Source organism: Bactrocera oleae, chromosome 5, assembly GCF_042242935.1.
Source record: "Bactrocera oleae isolate idBacOlea1 chromosome 5, idBacOlea1, whole genome shotgun sequence".
NCBI classification, from domain to species: Eukaryota; Metazoa; Arthropoda; class Insecta; order Diptera; family Tephritidae; genus Bactrocera; species Bactrocera oleae.
Window position 1 is genome coordinate 40,329,119 of NC_091539.1, and position 23,952 is coordinate 40,353,070.

At 33.9% G+C, this 23,952-nt stretch overlaps 2 protein-coding genes across 8 annotated transcripts in view; both read left to right on the forward strand.

The window, feature by feature from the left end:
• rg (A kinase anchor protein rugose) overlaps positions 1-23,952 on the forward strand; it is a 480,528-nt gene that overhangs the window by 274,707 nt on the left and 181,869 nt on the right. The gene's annotated exons all lie outside the window — the stretch shown is intronic.
• On the forward strand, positions 11,266-12,894 carry LOC118681472 (serine-rich adhesin for platelets). Its single transcript, XM_036366234.2, has one exon. It carries the CDS (start codon positions 11,556-11,558, stop codon positions 12,819-12,821), a length of 1,266 nt encoding a protein of 421 aa, XP_036222127.2. The 5' UTR covers positions 11,266-11,555; the 3' UTR covers positions 12,822-12,894.

A 23,952-nucleotide genomic window follows, 5' to 3' on the forward strand; every position in this document is an offset into this window, starting at 1 on the left:
GGCTTTAGAAAAAGCAAGTCAATAAGATTTGTTTTCAGTCTTTTTAGTCAATAAGCCAAAGAAAAACTAAAATGTTAATACGTTTTGAAAGGCATAATATGTTCAAAAATATATAAATATAAAAAATTGGTAAATAATATTTGCAACTATTTAATTATGCCAAGTATTGGATTTATATAGCATTTTCTATGAGATCAACCAAGTTCCACAAAAGTGTTCAGGTTCTATTGAGAATCATCTAAATTTAATCAGAAAGACATTGCTAAGATTTATGCTCTAGTTAGACTCAAAAGTGTTACAAAAATCTATACATCCATGGATATGGTATTTAAATTTTTCGTTGGAATCACCTTACTGTCTTCTGCTACTATTTCGTATGAGTTCAGTTAAATATGATATGTTGTTAGCCACAATTTTCTGAAGAGAAATAGAATAGCCCAAGCTTAGATCTTCGACTTAAGAATATCTAGTTCAGAGGTTGAATGACTTGATTACACCATGATAATAATGAGGTATATTCAAACAAATTACAATTTATTTCAATAACATATTGATCCAAAAATTGTTTCACTAGATTTTATAGGAAAAATCTTTCGAAAACAGTTTTAACAGCCTAAACTGGTTTTAGCATATCCACAAACCAATTTCAATATTATTGAACAATATTATATTCGCTCTGCACTAACATTTGTTAAGGAAACCATTGAACCAAGAATCTAAAGTTATTTGCTTCTGTTTATTATTATAACCTGCTAAGTATAAGGCTATTTTTTCAGGCAATTTTAATAGCGTGTTAAATCTGAAGTTATTTAGATAAAACGATTTGATTAACAAGCTTTGATTTTAGATGATGGTTGTGAGCCAATTTCAATACTGCCAGATGGCGCTGTCATGTTAAAATTAACTAAACCGTTTTAGCTGTGTAAATGTTCGTTAAAAAAAAGCAGTTTTAAAATTCTGCAATATTATGGAGAGTAACATCCCCACCAAATATGATGTGAGCATCGCATATTTTGTTTGGAATATTCGTGTATATAATTAGGGACAGCTTTCATCTTCAACTGAAGCATCCTGAGTTGGATCTAAGGAGGTTTTAACTAGCTGTGTTAAGTTATTTAAAGTTATCTTTAGTTATATAAATTTGGTCTTCATTCTGCTTTATGGCCATCTCGCAATTGATAATAATAAAAATTTGGTCCTTCTGCTGTTCTATTTTTGATACTGGCGCTCCAACATTTTAAAAAAATATTAAAACATCAATTTCTTAGAGGTGCTAAATATAACGACCTTCTTTCACATTTCAAATGCCAGTTAATTCCCATAGAATAATTCATTTGGTGAAAAGCTTTGTGTTCTCAGATTCTCTTCGAATTCTGAAAATTGATGTTATGATACAACTTATTAGTATTCCTATTTCGGAGAAAGTTGTAAATGGACAAATTTCTGAGAAAGTCGAAGTATGTTAACTACACATATATATGTATATACACATATTTATTTCTTTTACAAAATGTTATTTATCAAATTTACAGAATCCAAATCCGAAGGTATCTTTGTAAGTAATTTTTATACCCTAAACAAGGTATATCGGATACCCTTTAAAGTATATAAGATGTTTAAATGATCAGTGTGACGAGCTGAGTCGATTTAGCTATGTCCGTTTGCGGTCTGTCTGTATATACGCGAACAAGTTCCTCACATTTTGAGATATCGTTCTGAAATTTTGCACACGTTCTTTTATCCCCAAGAGCTGTGGGAGCCGCCAATATCGGACAATTTTTTGTTCATGACTGCCTTGCAAATGCCAAGATATCGCTACAATTTCCGAAGAAATTGTTCAGATCGGAAAACTATAGCATATAGCTGTCATACAAACTGACCGCCCAAAATCAAAAAAAATATATTTTTTTACCCTGTTATGCTATAATAAATGCCTTAGTGTTATCAAATGCTATTTTAGCTGTTCTACCATTCTACCATTAAAGAAAATTTCGGGGAATTCAATTTTACAGAATTAATAAAATTTTATTTTGAACTATAGTGGAAGAACCCTATGTTCTAGTAGGACAAATTTATAAGATGATTTAGATTTTTATAAGCTCACTTGCATACAATTTTTTGTTGTTGTAGCACACAAGCAAACATATATAGTGTAATGATTCATTATATAGTTTAAATATTTTGCAATTTTGCTATTAAACTCCGCTTTTTATTCTTATGAAATAATTTCCAAACATTTTTTATATACAATAAATTTCCGATTGCCTCTGAGGTTAGTATTTTTGCCGTACGTTCAAGTTGACACGTACACTAAAATACAGTTATTTCTCCATTCACAACATCAATTAAAATAAAAATATTCAGCAAATTTCACTTGAAAAGGCTTTTATTTGGTTTTACATGAATTTACAATTTATTGTTGTTTATTTCTATTGACCACTCCGTTCCGTGAGCAGACATTTGACTGTCGGCTATTTATTAATTAGTGCTGAAATAAGTGAAATCCGAAGCAGTGCTTTATGCTTTCGACTTTTGTTCTGAATTTTGCTGACGGTGTATGAGTTTGCGTGTAGTTGTGTGCGTGTGTGTGCAAATAAATTTTTGTTATTTGGCTTTGATTTTAAGAGTATTTGGCTTATTTGCTTTGCAGTGCCTGTGGGCACACAATGATTGTATTAGTCGAAAAATATTTCCCCACATTCGTTTGATTATTGTTGGAAGTAAAAAATACCAAAAAGGGCATGAAACCAGAGGCAGAAAAATATAGAAATATTTTTTACAAGATCACAAGCGTATTTCTGTAAATACTTTTACAACTGCTACATGAAGAAGCCCTATTTCTATATAATATTTTGTGCTCTTCTTTCAGTATTGATATACAATTTTATTTTTTAGATTTTATGCGCAAACTTAGAATAAATAGTAGTTACCACAATAGCACAAAAATATGATAAAATCACCAACAATAGGCATCGTTTTTAAAGTAAAAAATTATTTTGTAGTTTTATTTCATTTATTATCATCATATGATATTATTTTGTAGTTTCGTTTGGTTTTTTTTTGTTTATACTATATATATATTCTAATAATAATCGGCGCTTAATTTTGAAATATTTTAACATCATATAGTTTTGGAGGTGAGAAAAAATTATTGTTTAAACTTATCTAAATTTCAAAATAAAAAAATTATTTATATAACTGGGAATGGTCGAAGGACCAGTCAAAATTTTGATATTCTAAAAAATAGCGGCTTCCCAAAAAAGTCACTTTTTGTGAAAAAATTTTCAATTCAAATACATTAAAAATCGAAATTATTATCGAAAATCGTATTACTTCATTTATTAGCTGACAAAAATATCTAGGAAGGTTATATTTACCCGAGCGGTACACCCGTTTTCAAGAGCCGATTACGCTAAGTTAAAAGTTCTTAAAAATACGCTCATATCTTCAAAACTATTTGCCGCATCAACTTCAAATTTACGGAGATTATCTACAAAAATATATGCAGTCAATTTGTAAATTAAAATAGTGATTTTTTGAAATTCACGGTATAACCCTTTAAATCTTAATATTATAGTAATTTACTTGATTGGATATTTCAAAACATGAGAGACAATTTTCGTTCTAAGCGAATAGGTGAAATTGGTATATTGTATTGGCTAGATATTTATCAAATTGCACTGATAACTAACAAAATCAAATCGTTGTTATGTGCAAGAAAATTATAAAGAATCTATCCAACTTGCCTCTTTGCACACCTATACTCACTTATGTGTAAACACATGTTCGCTCAGTTGCCGTGACCCTGTTCTTATTTCAACTTAGTGATAAAATATTATGTCTTTACGATTTACCCACAATGGTGCAGTAAATACTTTACACAGCCAACTAGCGGTGATAGTCGAAAGCAGCGAGAGAAGTTTATTTACAAACACATAAAAGATTATAGTAAATCGATTGGCGTTTATGAAACGAAATTTCGCAGTGAGGTCAGGTCATGCTAATGACAAAAAAAAAAATGATGGGTACAAACTCGCTGCTGTGCTGCAGCGTCCTTAATAGAAAACTGGCCGATTCACTTGAAGAGCGCCTAAAATGCTGCTAAATTTTTTACACTCCGCTACTTTACAGCTTCAACATTCTCTTTTTTTTTAATTTGTGTTGAAGGTTATGCATAAGTTCATCTGACAAGCGTGTGTATATGACTTGCATAACTAAACTGCGTCAAAACGTGCTGCCTAACAATAGACGGCAAGCAAAAACGATGAAATTATGACAGCAACAAGCGTGGCAACCACTAAGGGCGACCACGAGATCATAATAAAAAGTTAACAAACAAAAACAACAATAATAACGTGCGCTAGAATAATAAAAAAGTTGAAGTAGTTAAAAATTATGCAGACAAATGTCCACAACACAATGCGGCTGCTGCTTGGCATGTTGACTGAGTTCGCTAAATACATACATCTGTGTATGCCATATATATTTTTGTAGCATAAACTTTTAGAGACAAGTTGAGGTCAGCGCGTAGTCACCAGCTGCTGTGGACAAAAGCTAGTTATTTTTTATTTGTTTTTGATAAAAAAGAAGTACCAACGATGCGATGTAGCCTTAAGCCAACCTTAAGCTGAGCTAAAAAATTTGCGAAAGCCAAATAAATAAAAAAAAGAACTTAAACAAATAGACACGCTCGCAAAGATATGAAAATCTGGTATTTAAATTTGTAAATATTTGCTCTGCTTCTTTCTTCGCATCCTTTGACTAACCTTACAACTTTTGTGGCGGACTTTATAAATATACACACAATGCGCCCGAACTCACCCGACAGCGGCTAATAAATACAATTTTTATTTAAATTTATACAAAACCAGACAAAACTTTAACTTCGGTGGCACAAAGCTTTAATATCCTTCACATATATAAAGGGTTGCTTACAAGCTTTTGATTCCGATCGTTCAGATTGTATGATAACTGTATGCTATAGTTGCCTGATATCGGGTTCCTACAAATGAGAAGTTTCTTGACATAGATCGATATCTCGAAAATTGAGGAACTAGTTCGATTCAGCTCGCAACGCTGATCATTTATATATATACTTTATAGGGTCTCTCAACGTGGCAAACTCAATATACAGTGTTCAGGGTATAAAGAGCATAAGCATGTTTTTGACAATGTAGGTTCAAATTATGTACGTATTTGTCAAGGTTTGCGTTTGACCGCCTAAAAGTTTGATACATTTCTGTATACATATAATTAGTAAATACATATAACTGTAGCGTGTATATTTCTGCTCCCATACAATAATTTCGAGTTGTTGTATTTCAGTCCACAACAGCTTCGGCGAACCACATGCGCTTCACTTTAACCGAGTTCGCTTTGCGAACACTTTTGCAGACAAATACTACAAAGTACATACACACATGCCTCACACGCTTGCTGGCTGCTGTCCATCAGTCGTCGCTCATATTTCGTCTACAAAAATGTATTGTATGTACTGCTTTGGTATTGCCAAGAGCCAACAACTAACTACCAAAAAGTTGTTTATTCAGTCGCTCATTGGCAGTAAATATTCGTTTAACATAGATAAGTGAATGGTTGGCCTTTGAGGCTGCGACCCTAAATGTAGGCAATGATATTTTTATGCTGACTCAAATTTCAAACGAACGAAAAGTGTAAAGAAGGAAAAATTTCGGCAAAGCGAAAGTGAAACGGCAGGAACATATATATATCTTTCTATTTTCATATGTATTTTCTCTCTTACACTTCCATATTTGTACGTGAGCTCATGTGTAGTGCAGCCGAGATTGCGGCCTTTGCTGATTGCTGCCATTTCCGCAGCATCTAATGGAATTAAGCAAAGCATAGAATTACATAGAAAAAGTTGTGCGCAAATTTGTCGAGCATCTTTTAATATATATACACAAGTGCGGAAATTTGCTATGGAAAGAGTTGCCAGTTTGATTATATAGTTTGGTTGTCACTGTATTCGTTCTTTTCATTAAACTTTTGCCCAGCCTTAGGCCCAACAGTGTAAAATTAAATATCCGCTTTTGCATAATACTGGCTGCCGTTTGTAATCCAAGCACTTTCTAAAATATACTTTAGTACTTTTGTGTTGTTAGCTGGGCTGCGTAGTTTATTTTTGCGAATTCTGTTATGTTTGTCAAAGTGAAAGTAAAAGCACACAAATTATCTGGCTTACAGCAATCAGCTGAAACTTTGTTATAATCAGACGCCATTTTGTGTTGAAAATTCAGACGTGTCCTAATTCAGGTCAGAGCAGATTAAAAGTGTTAAAGTCTTTGCAAAAGTGGTGGCGTCTCTCACAGAGCTATCGCAAACTTAATAGAATTATATTTTTTGGGAGTTTTAGTAAATGAGCACAGTAATTCGCTAGACTTTATAGTTTTAAAAGTTTTTTGTGAACCGCTGCGATCCCTAGATTGATAAGCTCTCGATATATCGTTCATTACCTCAGAGAGAAACTTCTTCACTTTTCGCTCCTAAATGCATGCTTCTCAAAATTAATAAATTCATGCAAACTTAAAAAATATTTAATTAAATTTTCAATACTTGTTTTTTGTAATTTTAAATTAATTTAAATTAATGCAACATTTTCATGAGGCAAGTAGTCTCGAAGGTATGAGCGTTTTTGAGTGAGCTTAGTTTGTAATTAAAAGGCGTTTTTCTCGAAATGCTGAGTCGGTGAGGAAATATTCTCCGAAACGACTGCATCGACTGACTACAACATTTTGCACAATTTTTTAAATTTATTTTTGTCAGGTAATAATCGAAGAATACGATTTTTAATAATACAGATTTTTTTGCGCCCTTTGAAGTGTACATTAAAAAAAAAATGTTTTTTTTGGGAAGCCGCCATTTTGTATAGTTTCAAGTTTTTACTAGATTATTACATGTATGCATCTAAAGTAACACTTTTTTGTGTTGTTTTTGGATTTGAGTTAATTTGAAGCAGAAAAATCTTCCCAGGGCCAGATTTTTTGGAGGTTCTTCTGTAGATCAGCTGCAGGAGTAATGGATTCTAAAAATTTTTAAATTGAATTGTATGCTATGTATGCTATTAGGATAGATTAAAATCTGTAAATTAATATTATTATCTTTTTAGTTTATCAAGAAAATACAATACGACTTAAAACCAAATACCCAAAATAGACGGTATCTTTATGACTTGCAAGTTGATATAACCACCCTTCCAGTGCAAGGTAAGGTTGCTGCCGCTAAATATTTAACGCTTGAAGTACATGAGAAATGCAATAGGTCTACTTCTACTCTTATGTAGCTTGCATTTACATATATTTCTGAAGCTTTCAAAATTCATTAAAATATTGGATTTTAAATTTTATTTAAAGTAAACCGAATGACTTGCATTTACCTAAATCTAATGGTCGCAAGTCAATTTGAAGATTCTTTGACGGCAATCATACCTAAATCTAACGGTCGCAAGTCACTTTGAAGATTCTTTGACGGCAATCATTGTACTAACATGTACAATGTTGTGGTTCAATTTTCTGCGAAATCACGACAGTAATGGTATTTATCTAACCTTTTAAAACTAATCTTCTTTAAAAGGGGTTTTTGGTGCAGACAAGACACAAATATATACACACATAATAAGTTAAAATATGTTGCCTTTAAAATATTTGTAAACTGCCAACTCGCTTTGCTGAGAAATATCAGGTGGTTGGTTTGAAGATTAACTTGTTTTTAGTGCCTAAATATATGAACAAGCTACATAGCTTAAAGTCGGTTCTGTCGGCTGTAGCAAAAACTAGAAAAAGAATAATTGCACTCAAGGCTAGCAACACTGTTGATTTATTGAATTGCATTTATGCTGAAAAACTTAAACCGGGATGCTTAAAAAATTACTTAAGTTCATAAAATTTGAAAATGAATGACAAACAAAACAAGACATAATATAAATTTTGGCGTAAAAAGACTTAAATCTACGCTATCTGTATATCTTTCATTATGCTCTACTTTTTGATGGCAAAAATTCAATATAACGCAAGTGGTGCTTACTCTGTGGCATATTTTTAGGCACTTATATGTATTTTTAACTCTATATGAGGAAAACGGTAAACATTAGTATTGGAAACCACAATATACAGTAGACTACAAGCACATAAATTAAAGCGAACTTTGCAGTTTGCTTAACTAGAAATTGCAACAATTTTAATAGCATGCTTTTTGGCGTAATGTGTTTATTTTATGAACTACTGTGTAAACAAAGAATATTGTTGCGCTTTCTAGCGGGTTGAAACACTTTGTGAGTATATTCTTGCGAATTTAACCATAAAACTTTACCACTTTTCGCATTTGCCAGAATTGGCAAGCAGCAAAAGTTTCTTATTGAATTTGATTGAAGTTGTGGTAAGTTGCTGTAGCCGCATTTGCACCTCAATATATTATGCACTACATACGAGCATGGCCATTTGAAAGCATTGCTAAACACAGTAGTTACGCGATAAACAAGACCAGAATTTAGTAGCAGAAGCATGTGTGCTAAATAGTATGCTAGCAAGCTTCATGTCTTCGTACACTTTATTCAATACCTACTGTAAAAATATATTTAAATATTGTATATTCTCTATACCTCACCGCAAGTGCTAAAAATTTTGTATGAAACTTGCACGTTAACTGATAAATTTTTGACAGCCTGCCATTTTTTTCGTCTATCGTCAAAATTCAATTTGGTGAATCACCAGAAATTGGTTTTACACTTGTGGTGAGTCTTTAATTGAAAGTGAATTAAGTTTTCGACTGTGCGCTTCTTGTGTGACAAGTAAGTTTCTGAGAAGCCGCCACTTTCTGTATTTTTTGATGTATCCGGTTTTTTTTGAACGCTTTGAATAATGTTTCAAAGATAATAATTTTTATAATTATTCAAGTTTGCAAGAAATTATCTCTTTTCGCTAATCAAATTGTAAATGCGATGTTAGACGCCCAAAAGCAGCCTACGTAATTTTCTATGAATTAACGCTGGCTGAGCAATTCCCGGTTTTAAACTTATTTGAGGTTGTGTATAACGCTTTTCAGTTGTGTCGCTGCAATCTTTGCTGTAGACTCCCCACAAAGACTCGCGAATGCCTTCTGCTCTCGCTGAATTTCAAATTTCCTTTAATTAGTGCTTGATTGCAACTTTCCATTTCAGCAGTTCGTCGAAATTATGTCTAACAAAAATTCAATTTCCTTCGGTTACGGTGGATGGAGCTCATGTAGAACATTTGAGAAAATATTATATGAACTTGCGAAACGTTTGCTGATTGGCTGAGACTTGCAGGTACATATTCCTTAAAATAGAATGGCAGTCGAAGTAGAAGTTTACTTAAGGAAAGTCCATTAATACCTATCTTCTTGAATTTACCGAACATTGCATTGTTTCCTCTGTGGTTTGATGGTAAACATACCTGCGGAAAAGTGAACTTAGTTCAGAACAGGCTTTAGTTTTTTAATTGAGTTTCATTGGTGGGTGGTTGTATAAGAATATTTCTCAAATTACTCTTTATATAAACTTAGTAACGTAAAAATTCATCAGATGCGGCAGCAGATTTAAATCTTAACATTATTCGAAACTAAATTCATGTAGTATTTTGATAGATGTTCTTCTTAAGATATGTAATTTTACATTATTTGATCTTTTCTAGGTGGAACCAAAGTCCACAGCGACGTTTATTTTTCGCTGATTCAATGGCATGCTAACGTAGGAATATTTTCATGATGAAACCACGTATGATATTGGAAAAGAGTTCTAAGTTTATGCCGTTTAATCTGCGTAGTTTCTTAATATTTTTTTACTCAGTTAGTATTCAAGTTTAAGCGCAGCCTAACAGCAATTTTTGAAGCCTTTACAAACAAAAAAAAACTCCTTGACCAATCAAGCCTGCCTCCAGATAGCTTTTAGGGTTAGTAGTATTTACTAGACTTTTTCAGCGTAGTCAGGACAAAGTTTTTGGTTTCGGTCTGAGTCTAAAAATAGCTTTGCATCCTCACTGTATATTTGAAATCCGCTGAGCTAAATGGCAATATATTCGGCTGCTGGGATTCAAACAAGTTTTTTAGATGTAATAAATTTGCAGAGGACTTTCATTGTGATCTGTCGCATATTCAGTTGAGTATAGAAACTTCTTTTATTAGCCGTTTCTCCACTTTGTTCTACACTTTCTCTCTCCTTTTACTTGATATCATAAATATTTCAGTTTAGTACACATAATATGTTCAAAATATTTAGTAGTTTTAACATTGATCAATAACCTCCTTGTCGTAATGTAAATATTATTTTGATTTAAAATACAGTGATTATTTACATTATGTACTCACTTATTCCCCTCGTATTTACAGTCATGGCTCAATTTGCACAATTTGCACAATTTTTCATCTAAACCATATAATTAAGCTTTGCACAAGTATTTGCAATTTTAATATACATAATTAAGCAGAGAAATGCATTGCATTGTATAAAAGTTAGGCGTTACCAGTTTTTTATGTTAAAATTGTAATATAAATAGTATTTTTAGGTTTTTACAAGCTTAATTGCTTTGCTTTGCCCAAATATTTACAAAACTACTTACATAATAATGCACAGTTATTTCAAAACAACTGCAAAAACAATATTTCAATCAGCACAGATTCGCAAATAAAATATTCACCAATTTAATTTAGCCGATTTGGTTGGGAACTCTCTGAAAATATGCGCCTGGGTTTCAACTTTCTACCTCTCTGCCTTTCGCTGCCTCGCGCTGCTTTTAACTTTGTTGTTTTTACTGACAAATTCGAGCTATTTTAAAATAAAGAATTGGAATCAATGCTGACAGCAAAGCTACTGAATAAATATTACTAAATTCCAGTTGTTTTACAAATGCGCCTAAAATTATACATCACTAATAAGGAAATGTTTGTTATAGAGAATTATAAAATCTAGTATAGTATATATTGAAACTGTACTTTATTTAATAAAAGTTTGCGAATGTATAATGCAATTATATTAAAGCTTTAAAGCGAAATTCTGTAAGACTCCCAAATGTAGGCCCCAACTTTCAACAAATGTAAGTATGCTCATATTTCTTAAATTTTCTCGCAATTACCACTTTTTATTTCACTTTAGTTTAAATTTTTTAAATGATTACTGCTTCTGTAGTATTATTTTCGCAAATTCTTGGCAAATTTTCACAGATTTTTGCAAAGCATTGCACGAGCACACAGTGCAATAACCGTAAATGCTATTTGTTGTATAACTTTAGGCTTGAATTTTCAGCAGCAGTATTACAAAAAGCATATTAGAAGGAAACCCGCATTAAAAGCTTTAATTTGAAGTGAATCCCAAATGATTTTTAATAAATTAACAAATAATTGACAGCACATGCAACAATTATAAAACAACAACAAGAAACTGTAAAGTAAATTTTAGTGTTCGGAAAACGATTACGTCTCGTTTTCGTTTACAGCCTGTGCTCATATATTGGTGTCTCTGTGTGTGTGTGCGTGTCGCTTAGTTGTGGCTTGTGGCGTAAAATGCCGCTGTGGGCCACCACTTTTTTATGATGGAGACATTCCTTGTCCTTGGGTTATGTTTCATAATATATGAAGCACTGGATTTCTTTCAAGGATGCCTGCATAGTACGTCACCGAATTCGACCGATCAAATCGAGGCCTATCGCCGCCAATTGGACGAGCAGCGACAACAGCTGCAGCAAGAGCAATTCATAGCGAATTTAACGCCGCTCTTGGGCGCCCAGCTGTTGGCTGCCACCTCCAGCGTTTCGCTGACGCCCAGCGATTCCACCGCCAGCATTATAAGTGAACAGTTACGTGCACAACAACAACGCGAACAACTCGAACAACAGCTAGAGGGCAGTATACGCGGCAGTAGCAGCGGCGCACCCAGCAACGCCGGCGACAATTCGTTGAGTACGCCAGCTTTGCATAGCAGCGGTTTGGGCAGCACTTTCGGCTCGGCCGCTGGTAGCGGGAGCTTGAGTGTGGCCAGTGGTAATAGCAGCGGCGCCGCATTTCGTCCCGCCTATCGTAGCGCTTACGAATCGCAAGAATTGTACGCGACTTCATCACTACCGCGCGACTACTACTTCCTGCAACAACAACAGCAAAAGAATAAGCATTCAGCGCGCTCGCTCTTCTCGAAGTTCGGCGCTTCCAACTCGGATAATCGAATTTTTCCCGAGACCACAGCGGTGCTGGGCGTACCTGCGGGCGTGATTACACAACAGCCAGCGGCGAGTGTGAATCATTTTGAGTGCTTGCCGCCAGCGACTGTGCCTGCCTCGCCATTGGCTGTGGACTTGAAGCGCGCCATATTGAGTAACAATAACAAAAATAGAAACAGTAATAACAACAAAACGTACAACGAACGTAGACGCGCAGCGTGTGCGGTAGAAAGTGTGCTGGTGCATGGTGTAGCGGTGATTGCCAGTCCGTCGCGTGATCCGCCAAATCCTACAGGAATAGCTACAACAACCACTTCGGTTAAACGTGCAAATCAACGAAATCGTAACGCCAACGCGACCGCTACACATACGACTGCGCACGACAGTGACGGCAGTACATCGGATTGTGAATCGGATACGAGCGGTGATTCGTCTGACTCGTCGGCATCCGCCTCGGCCGGTTCGGCGTCGCTCGCCTCGTGCGGTGAGGACAGTGATCCCGGTTTGGGTGAGGAACGCGAGTTCGGTTTGTCCAATTCGTGTTCGTCGTCGCATGCGGACTTTCGGGAAATCGAATGTGAGCGGCTAAGACGCAAGTGTGTGAGTGTAAAACGCATCTATAGTATATCGGAGAAGTTTTGAATACCTAAAAGCAACTGAAATTCGAAGTGCAAAAACAAGTTGGTAACTGTAAAGTGTTGAAAAAAAAATTTTGGAAAAAGGTTTGAATTGCTTTTGCTTTAGTAGTCACATCAAAAGTAGCAATTGTCAGTTTTAACAAAAAATTTATAAGAAGTATAATGTATATTTGCGCTTTAAAGATATACTTTCATTTCACATTCTATATCGCTTCAGCTCACCTCACTAAGCAGAGTTCTGGTTGTTCACTCATTTTCTCACTCTCTTCTATCAATAAGTATTACTTTGTTTTATATTCTGTGCTTTCACTTATCTTCACTTGTTTCTTTTCCACATTTAATTATATAGTAGAATAGTTGAAATTTATGTAAGTATAGTTTTAAGAAAAATTAGAACCTGAAATATTGGAAAATATTGATGACAAATTCTTAAAGGCTTCGAAAGTTTACTTAGAATTTTCAAGAGCTTTAAGCTAGGGCATAAGTTTTATTAGTCTTGGAAGAAAATTGAATTTTTTCCCAAATCTATGCATAGCTGTTTTTCTTTATTTTTTTCTTAAGGTCGAGTTCTTAAACTCGAGTTTATGCTCATTTTGGCAAGTGCCATTAGAACTACTCTTAACAACATTGTTTATCATACAAAAAACATCCTTTAACTTGAATTTAACAAAACTTTTGGTGTTTATAAAAAATACAACGGTTTATTAGTTAGTAAAATTTAGTCTCGCTATTGTAAATTAAACTTAGAATTTTTTTGAACTCTACTATGAGAATCTTTGTTTTATTTTTACTAAAAAAAAATGGAGTTTATCATACGCAAATATATCATTAACAGGCACTAAGCATTATTTTTGGTGTTTCTGAAAATTCAATCCAGCGTTAAAAAAATTGTTTGGCCTCTCTACGGAAAATTTAATGTCATAAAAAGAATTAATAGTTAAACTCAGAGATTCTTAAAAAGTTCCATATTTATATCGACCATTTTGGAATTTACTCATTACACCTATCATTTTGTGCTTTTATAGAGTAAAATCTCGTTTTATAACAAAATCCTATTTTTCTTAATAAATAAGCTAAGGCACAACCGGGAATGAAAACTTGATTGTTATACCTAAATATCGTTATTTTCACTTCATCATATCATTTATATTGAATAAGTCATAGAATTTCATGGAATATTTATATTTCTAAAATAATAAAAGGCTATAGTGATTGATATACCTGTCCCCTTAATTGGTCACGCCATGTCCTAGTAATTGATCAATTTGCAAACTAGTAATAAATAGTTGCTCCATCATTTTTGCAATTAGTTGCAACAAATTTCGAGGAATTCTGGGTATTCAGTAATGTAGTTTAAATTTTGATGAACTATGTATATTTATACTCTTTTCTGGTTTTATTATTTTCGTAGATATCGTCTTGTAATCAGACTAATATTATAAAATTATAATGTGAATGGGGAAAAAATTTAAATATAATATTGGTAAAAATAATTAGAAATATATTCGAAATATATTGCGATTCGGGAGCTTTTCATTTGGATATGTCCGTGTAGCGTCCATACGAGCGTTACAATATATTCAAAATGACCTTTATTGCACTGGCTTTCAATCAGATAAACGCTGCCTGTAGCTCAATGTTTCGAAGTCTGTGAAAAGATGGGAGAAAACTTCAATAAAAAAGTGATATTTGTGGGCATAAATTGTCATTATTTAAACTTGCTGATCAACACTGACACAAGTTGTCGCTTGAACTGTCCGAGTGAATACTATATGAGACAATTATTTATTAAAAGACAACAGCTATAATTCATTAGGCATTCCCGTCTGACTGTTTGTTAGAGTTCGAAACACCATTATGTAACTCGCTGGAGCACACGCGAGTCGCTGTTGGTATTTTAGCGGCCTGCTGAGATATTTACCATATTCTTTATATATTAAATATTGCCAAACTAACTTTACTACAAAGACGAAAGCAGATTTAACTACAAAAAATTACATCCTGAACTCGCCTTTAAGATAATCTTTGTTTTTTTGTGGGAGTAAACCCTGATATTAAACTTAGAAGTATATTAAACTCCTTGATAGAGAACTCTCTAAAGCTGTTTGAGACACAAATCAAGGTACTATGTTATTAGAAAAATGCTTAGAGAAATGATTTAAACTACTGAGAGCCTTAATAAGAAAAAGAAGCCGCTAAAGAGATATTCTAATTGAAGGCACCTACGAAACGTTAAAAAAGGGATGAGAAAATAATAGAAATAAAATGTATATAATTATAGAAGTTATAAAATCACTTTAATCACTCAAAATATGAATTTTCAAAAACAAAAAAAATTAAAAAAGGGCGTAGTTGTTAGATTTCAAGTACAAATTTTAGTAAAACAAACGAATTCAATGAACATTTAAAGGGCACACCTTGTAGGACAGCCTAAAGAAGGCGATTTTTATGAATTTATAATAAAATCTATGTACATGTTTTAAAATATAAATTTGTAAAGAAAACCGTTTAATATTTTTCGAGTTACATGCGTGATTTTTGATTTCGGCCTTCTCCGTGGATAAACCCTAAAATAAAAATTTGCACTGGAAGATATTTTCCGTACAGTGACCTTCGTTCAAAAACAAATTCAAAATTTACAAAATGATGACGTTTAAAAAAATTCCAAATTTCAGTTTACAAAACTGGTAGGTCATAATACTTACATCTCGTATATGGAAAAATATATACAGACAAGCAGTAAAGATGAACTGATTCAACTGCGCGCTTATATTTTGTAGGCTGTAACTCAAAAACTATTTGAGGCAACGATTTAAAATTTTAGTATGTCAATTTTTAAGGTATAACCTATCGAAATATGAAAAAATTTTACTTATGTGTGCCCCTTAATATGAAAATAAGGTAACATTTTTCTAACATATATTATTTTAATAACATTAACAACAGCAAGAACTTTACATAAACTATGTTAATAACAGTGAATTTTAAGTAATTTTTTAACTTTTGTAAAATTATATTAACATTTGCAGTTCCTCATTCGTTGTTAACAGCATTAGGGTAATAACAGTAGTAGACTAATAGTTAATATTTCTGTTGACATAAGGAATCGTATTTCCATTAATACTGTTCACTGCTTTCAAAATGGCTGCATCTCCAGTGTTACAGTGGGCTGTTAATTAACAGTGAATTAATTCAAATTATCTGTTATCAGTGTTTAGCAGGAAAATGTAATGCTTTGTATAGAATGTGTGGGTATTTATGTGTACAAATATAACAATTTTGAAGTTTTGTAATTTTGCGCCAAAAAATAAGATAAAAATGTAACTGTAAGTCCTAAAAGCCATAGACATGTAAGCCTTATATCCATACTTTCATAAACCAATTGAATGGCAACAAAGCTTTAGCTGCGTCGTTACAATTTTGTATCTGTTTGTTAAGCTGGGTATTTTGCGAGGCTTTCGTTTTACTACATCCATAAACACACACACCAATGTTTACAACAGCTACAATATTGTGTTACATAGGTTCTTGCTAGCGTTGCTGCTCCTGTGGTGTTACAGCTTTTGTCTGGGGTCATTATGGCGCCAGCATGCGGTGTCAAATGGTGACAGTAACAAACAGTGGCAACAACAACAATGTCGAAACAACAAAATCACCGCATATACCGAGGCTAAAGCTGAATGTCGGTGAAATGAACAAACGACGCCGACGCCATTTTTTCCACGCGCATTGCCACAACAAACACAACAACAGCAATCGATGTTACTTATTTTTCGCCACACTTTCATTTTATTTTTATTGCCAACCAGCATAATAGTTAGTTGCTGTCGCACTATTCGGTAGTCGTTGCTAACGTTGCCAGTCACGCTGCCTGCGACTGCTTTTGTGTTTAGCGAGCGAACTGGTGGGTAAGCGGGGGCTTTTGCTGGCTGCTGGAAAAAATGCAATTTTCTAGTTTGATGCGCAAACAGTGACGGCAGCAAAAATACATAGAACGATGAATGGAATGGTGGCGCTGCCTTGATTGGGAAAATGGTGGGCTATATTTTTATTTGTGGATGTATGTGTGGGGCGCGCGTAAACAATAGCAGCGCTGATTACGTGGAAAACCGCGGCAAAACTAACGGCAGTACGGTAAAAAAATGTAAAAAAATGCTGATGGCTGTCACAGCGTGCAACCAGAACGATGGAGAATTAAGAATAATGCTGGAGGAAAATAGTGAAAAAGTGGGTGTGGGGTTAGTGCAAATCAAGAGAAAAGTTGAAAGGCGAACATGCCAAAGAGAAAACAAAAATGTAAAAGAAAATATTTTTCATTATTACTTACATAAGTTATTAAAGCTCTATTAAATATTTGATATAAATGCCAGCTAAAATAGAAAAATGCCATAAAAGGTTGAAGAAAATTACCTTACGAAAAAGCAACCCTGCATGGAAAACAGCTACACGTGCCACATTTCTGTAAGATATAAATTTAGTCCATTTTTTATATGCGGCTACTATTTTGCATTCGCTGTTTCAACATTTGCTCCAATCACATTTTCATAAAAGCGTGAAAAATTAGTAATCTTTTGTATATATGTTATTGTTGTTGTGCGCTCTCTGTGCCATAAGCTGCCGACTGATAAGACAGTCTCTTCATTGCAATTCAAATAAAATGAACTGACGAACGGCTAAGCTGTCGAGGCGCAGCAATCCGATTTATGTGAAAGAAAGAAGAGTAAAACAAAAGAAAAGAAAAGAAAAGCAAAAACTCTAAAATAAAAACGAAAAATCAGAAAAAAAGAACAAATATTTATACAAGAGAAATCTCAGCCGATTCAGAAGAAAAATATGTAAAAGCCAAATATAATAAAAACTCACAAAAATGTATTAAATCTCTTTTTTGTTTCTACCGTTCGTTATCTTTCCGACGAGCAGCAGCGCGCCTTTTTCTCCTATTACTGGCTATATTTTGTAACGAAGTGATTGAAAATGTAAAAGCTACTCAATGTCTCTTCAGTTTCTTTCCCTTTCCTCTTCTAGCTTTAGGCACAAAAAAAAATTTTAAAAATAAAGAAATAAAAAAAATTAACGATAATAGTTTGGCAATGTTTTACATGCATCCAGCAGCGAACTCATCGCCCGCTTCTCTCATGTAATCTCTTCAAATGCTCTCTTCGTTTTCTGCATTTCAGCTAACTTCTCATTATGTCTTGATTCAAACCCGATAGCAATCAATATGGTAATTGCGTAGAAAAACAAAAAGCAGAAACTAGCAAAAGGGACTAATGCTGAAAGGCACGAAAACGAGAAAAAACTTGCTCATCAACTGCCATTGTCCGCCTATGTGCTTTGCCTGCACGGCCAGTGGTCTCGGCGGCCACATCTCTTTTGTGTGTATACCCTTGCTTTGTAAGCCCGGGCGGCATAACCTACATTCAAACAGTAAGGGCAGAGTATGTGTAATTTATTTTAATTTTTGTTTTTCACATCCAACTATCCTTAGTGGTAATCGCCGTTAGTGCTAATCTTTCAATCCTTTGCACTTTCATACTTGTCTGCATTAACATACACTCGTATTCTATATTCATATATACCATATAAACCAAATATATACATAGGTATATGTTTGTATACACGCGTGTTTTGTTACTAATTATGCTCTTTTATAACTTACTTTGCCTACTATCCTCAGCATACTTATTCCGTTTTTACCCCTCCTTCACTATTGATATCTGTTGTGTAAGAGCTTTACTTAATTGACAGCATCCACTGCGTATACGTAACCAAGCAGCTTAGTCTTATAGGCTTATTTATTTACGTATGTGGTATATACATACATAGGCATATTATGTTTCCATACCCATAACGTTTGAATTGTAGTTTCTCTAAGTCTTCTTGATACATGCGCTTAATTTTCGAAATTGCAATGCGTATTTATGCCAATCTTGTCAACCAAATTAATACTCAAGTCTTACACGTGACAGAATAAGGCGAGAAAACAGAATTCTCAAAAAAAAAATATAAAAAAAATCAAACGTTATATTTGGCTGCACCGAAGCTATAATAACCTTCACAGATTCAATTCTTCCTTACAACAACATGACTTTGACGATCAGTTTGTATGGCAGCTATATGCCATAGTTGTCCGATCTTAACAATTTCTTCACAGATTATATCGTTACTTAGGGTAATAATCCATGCAAAGTTTCGTGAACTTTGTCAAAAGCAAACATTTTTTTCCATACGGAGACTTGAGTTTGATCATTCAGTTTGTATGACAGCTATATGTCATATTGCTCCTATCTGGATAATTTTTTCGGAGATTATACCGAGTTATTATTGGATAATAATACGTGCTGAATTTCTTGCAGATATCTCCTCAAATAAAAAACTTTTTCATATGTTACTTGATTCCAATCGTTCAGTTTGTATCACAGCTATATGCTATAGAAGTTTGATATCGACGGTCTCGGCAAATGAACAGTTTCTTGAGGAAAAAAGAACAAAGTGCACAGTTTCAGATCGATATCTCAAAAACTGAGGGACTAGTTCGCTTATATATAGACGGACTAGGGTGTTACAAGTTTCGTAGCAAACTGAATATACGCTGTTCAAGGTACACATATTTCTTTCTTGATGAAATCTGTCTATGAAAGCACAAACATGAAGAGTGTCTAAAAGATTAAACAAATATATAGTAAATATCTTGTATGGGTGAATATATGTTAATACCATTCTCATAGACTGCCACAATTAGAAATTATTTAAATTTATTTGATTCATTTAGGAAATTTTTCCCCGATGGATACCATATTGACATTTCAAAATTAAAATCAAGCCGTAATCTGAATATTGGCTTGGAACATTGAAGGACGCCTATATATTTTACAATTTCTAAAGTTTCTCTATATTTGGAATATTTTTTCCTAGACTGTTTGTATGCTTAAATTTTTTATTAATAGTTTCAGTATAGCTCTATCTACCTATTCACTTCTTCTTTCATTTAGAAGAAATTTTGTGATGAAAGTCAACATAAAGGATGCGTAAGCAAAACTCATGTAGGTAGGTAGAGTGGATGTCTAACGACGCACCTAAGCCTTTAGGAGTTCCATTATGAAGTCACTGGAACTAAAATCCATCATTCGATTTTGTTCTCTGTATATATAAATATATTCCTTGATGTGAGCATACTCCTTTTCAGAACAAGAGGGCTTTCTTTAATTGTTGTGATCTCCGCTGTGGTTAGGTGACACTGCAGTGGTTAGGTATCTAATCTGAAAAGACACCAACTCCCATCCGATTATCTAGTTTAGGTCCATCCGTATAGATGCTTATTCCTGCGTACCTGTCCACCTTGCCCCTTTCCCACTCTTCTCTAGAAAGGAAGGCAATATCAGGAAAAATTCATTTAAAAACTCATGATTCCAGATTTATTCTTTCGGATACAGAATTAACTTGACTCTTCTTATATCGCTCTGATATTCTTGGTTTCTTGCTATAGAGATAATCAGAAATTATTAATATTCAGTAAACTTTATCGCCAAATTTTCTAACTGCATTTGCACCAAGTTTTATGAATTCATTATATTTAGTTAAACATGAAGTCAAGTGATACGTCACTCAATGCATGGCAAAACCATACTACGAACCACTTCAGATTTTTATTACTCTTACCTATTTCTCTCTCACAGCATCTCTGATTTTTTTTATAATATTATTACCTTAAATCATTAATTTGAAATTTTTGCATTCATTTTGAAAAATCCAGGGCTTCACAAATATATTCATAAAGCAATGTCAAAATATTATTCTTAGTTTATCAACTTATTGAGCATAAGAACTTAACAGAAATTAGTAATTTATCTTTTTCTTAAGAGATAAAAAACCTTTTTTTCTGCATACATACCACATTTTCAGCCAACTCAACCACCTAGTTAGGCATCAACAGTTTTTTTCTTTTCAGTTATTTCCTCACCTCATTTTATACTCAATTGTTTACTTTTCAAAGAGCATATAACTCGCCCCATATGTTCCTGAAAAAGTTATTACCAAAGTGCCTGCGGTCCAGTGTGTTGTTTGCGTCTGTGTAAATTAAATTTTTTATCTGAAATTACTTGGGGAAACTTTCACTTTCCGTCGTTTGTAGTCACTGACTCGTATTGACCGCAAATATTGGCGATAACAAATGTGAGATCACATTAACGTCACACAGCATCAACCTCAATTGCCAATAATATTTGATTTAACGGTATTTACGAACACATTTGTGAGATGTTTGCTACCGCCGGAGATTTCAGGTTTTGCGTTAAAGAATTCTTATTTTTTATTTTTTAAGCAATCAGTGTGTAGTATACACTAAGGAATACGCACAATTCACATTAATAAATTGCATGGCCGCAAAATATACATACATACATATGTACCTATGTACATAAATGGAACGTTGCGGAATGTTGGAGGCACCTTTTTGAAAACTGAAAAATTCAGACTAGTTTGTTTTTTAAAAAGGAAATGTAGTTAATGTTAATGTTAAAATTAAGGTTAAAGTTAAAGTTAAAGTTGAAGTTGAAGTTGAAGTTAAAGTTAAAGTAAAAGTGAATAGATGATAGAAATAGAGATAAAGATAAAGACAGAGATAGAGATAGGATAGAGACAGACATAGTGATATAAAGCTTGATTGAAAATTTATTTTTACTAATAAATAACTTACAAAAAGTGATAATAAAAGTTTAACCACAAATATTTTTAATTATTTTACGAAACTCTTGCTTTCTTAGCCAATCAAATACTTTCTACACCAGTTGTAAATTGTAAATTACTCAATTTTTAGAGCGTACATTTATTTTCAAAGTAAGTAACTAAGTACAATATGAAAGGTAATTTAGTGACCTCGATGGCAGGAGATAGCCGAAAAGCACTTAATCACCAATATGCAACGGGATAGGATAGTACATATTTTACGTATCATGGCGGCGTATTACTTTGCAAAATTTTTAAATAAATCTTTTGTTTGATTAAATGACACGGGAAGGAAGAACCTTGGCTTGAAAGCAGTAAAAGGAATGAAAAGCGAGTTTGTATCGCAGATAAAGGTGTTACAGAGCTAAATTGGGGCTAAAGTTAAGTTGTATAGTGAAACGCAAATAAAGCATACATTTATGTATCTGTGTGTGTGTGTGTGTGTGTGTGTGCTGCGAGAACTGTGTGTTTGCTAAAGTTCGCAGTTTGCACTGCGTGGCACAAAGGTAATTCTTTCTTATTTTTGCCAACTCACACACAACGGCGTAAGCAATCATGACAAAGCGTTGGCTATTTCCCCCATCCACAAATCGCTTAAAGTACCGCTACCTTGCGTATTTATTGTTGTTCTTATTTACTACATACTTTATTTCATTTATTTTCCTTGGCACTCTGGCCTTTTGATATCTTTCCACATTCTTCAAATCGTATTTCCTTATCAACTCGGCTGATCGTTAAGTCTGGCGTAAAAGTTGTCCTTGCTGTTTGTTGTAGTTATTTCTATGCTCGTCGATGCTTGCTGTCGTTGTGCGCGGGCGACGGTGTTTTTGGCGTAGAAGATAAATTACTTTTGTGTTTGTCTTTTCTGGCGCATTTTTGTCATTGTTATATCGCACGTCGTTCGTCGTTTGGCCCGGTGTGTTTGCAACAATATGAAAGTCTTTATGCCACACAGCATTTGCTGCCTCTACACTTTGTTTAGAGATATGAATGTATGTCTTTACTAAAAGCGGAGAGGCTCGTGATGCTGTTTTTGTATGCGCAATCGTTTAAGCGGAAGTTGCCATTGTCGTGAATGTTTAACATCCGTTTAACATCAATTTCGTTCTGATACAGTCGCAAAGAGGCTGAGTTCACTGCAAATACTAGCATGTGTGTTAGAGAGTGTATAGGTTATGCAACTGACTGTTTGTATCTCGGCATTTAGAGTCTCATGGCTAACATAACTTTTTTAATGTGGTGAAACTAGGTCCTGTGAAATGTGTGAGTATTATGTGTTATTAATATTTTATATCAAAATGCAAATGTTACACAATTTTCCAGATTTTTGGTAAATTTTAAAAATATATTTCGGGATTTGTCAAGAAAGTCGAAGAATATGTTATAGTGCACTGCAGCGCTGCTCGAGTTTACACTTAAAATCGATCGGGCGCCGCTCGAGTGCAAAGGGTTAGTATTGGTTTTATTTTTCGGGATCCCGAACTTTCGGTAGTGATTGTTTTAACTTTCTCTAAGCTCAGCAACTGTTGCTATTCATAAATTAATCTTTCATTTTAAGATTTACGAAAAGGAAATTCGGGATCCCGAAATTGCGTTCATATTACGGTAGTAACATCAAACCTTGAGCATTTAAGAAATGCGCTGCTATTTCATTGCCTTAATGTACACGCTAATATATATTTATGTCATGCTATTTCCGTAGATTTAACGGTAGTTTATTGAAAAGAAGCGGCTCATCCAAGCCCTTAGCCATACATATAAGTAGATACATATACACTTATATTATTTTTTTCATGGCATTAGCACACCACATAACCTATTGCATATGCACATTAAGCCACATGCATATGTGCGTGTGTTTGTAATGTTATCGCCACTTTGAAACATTGCCTTTTGGCTTTGCCTTGAGCCCTCTTAAGACCTCACACATACATATATAGGATCATATTTTGTATGCAACACTGCGTGTGCGTGTGTGCGTTAGAAAAATTTACGGTCTTTTCTATCATATACTCATAAATATACACCGTTATTGCCAACCGCCAACACTAACTCATACCTGCAATAACAAATACGAAGCAGCCGCCGCGCCATCATCATCCGCTCGCACATCCTTTTCATATGCGTGATAATCATTTTAAATTAAATCATAATTTTAAATACATATCCGCTGACGTGAAAAATTTACTTAACAGGAAATAAAAAATTCCCAAATACTATGTGTCCCTGCTGTGCAATAAGTAAGCGCAGGAGTATTTTTTTTTATGCAGTCATTCCGGCGGCTGAATTGAGCGCTAGCGCTTACCGCACATTATTTACGCCTTTTAGAATTTTAGTGATATTACAGGAAATTTGCGGTATATTAGTGTGTGTGCATGGGCGGCTGGACGGATGTCATAATTATTAGCAAT

What these genes read in the sequence shown, in the direction of transcription:
- LOC118681472 (XM_036366234.2), top strand. Translation starts at nt 11,556, where the DNA reads ATGATGGAGACATTCCTTGTCCTTGGGTTATGTTTCATAATATATGAA.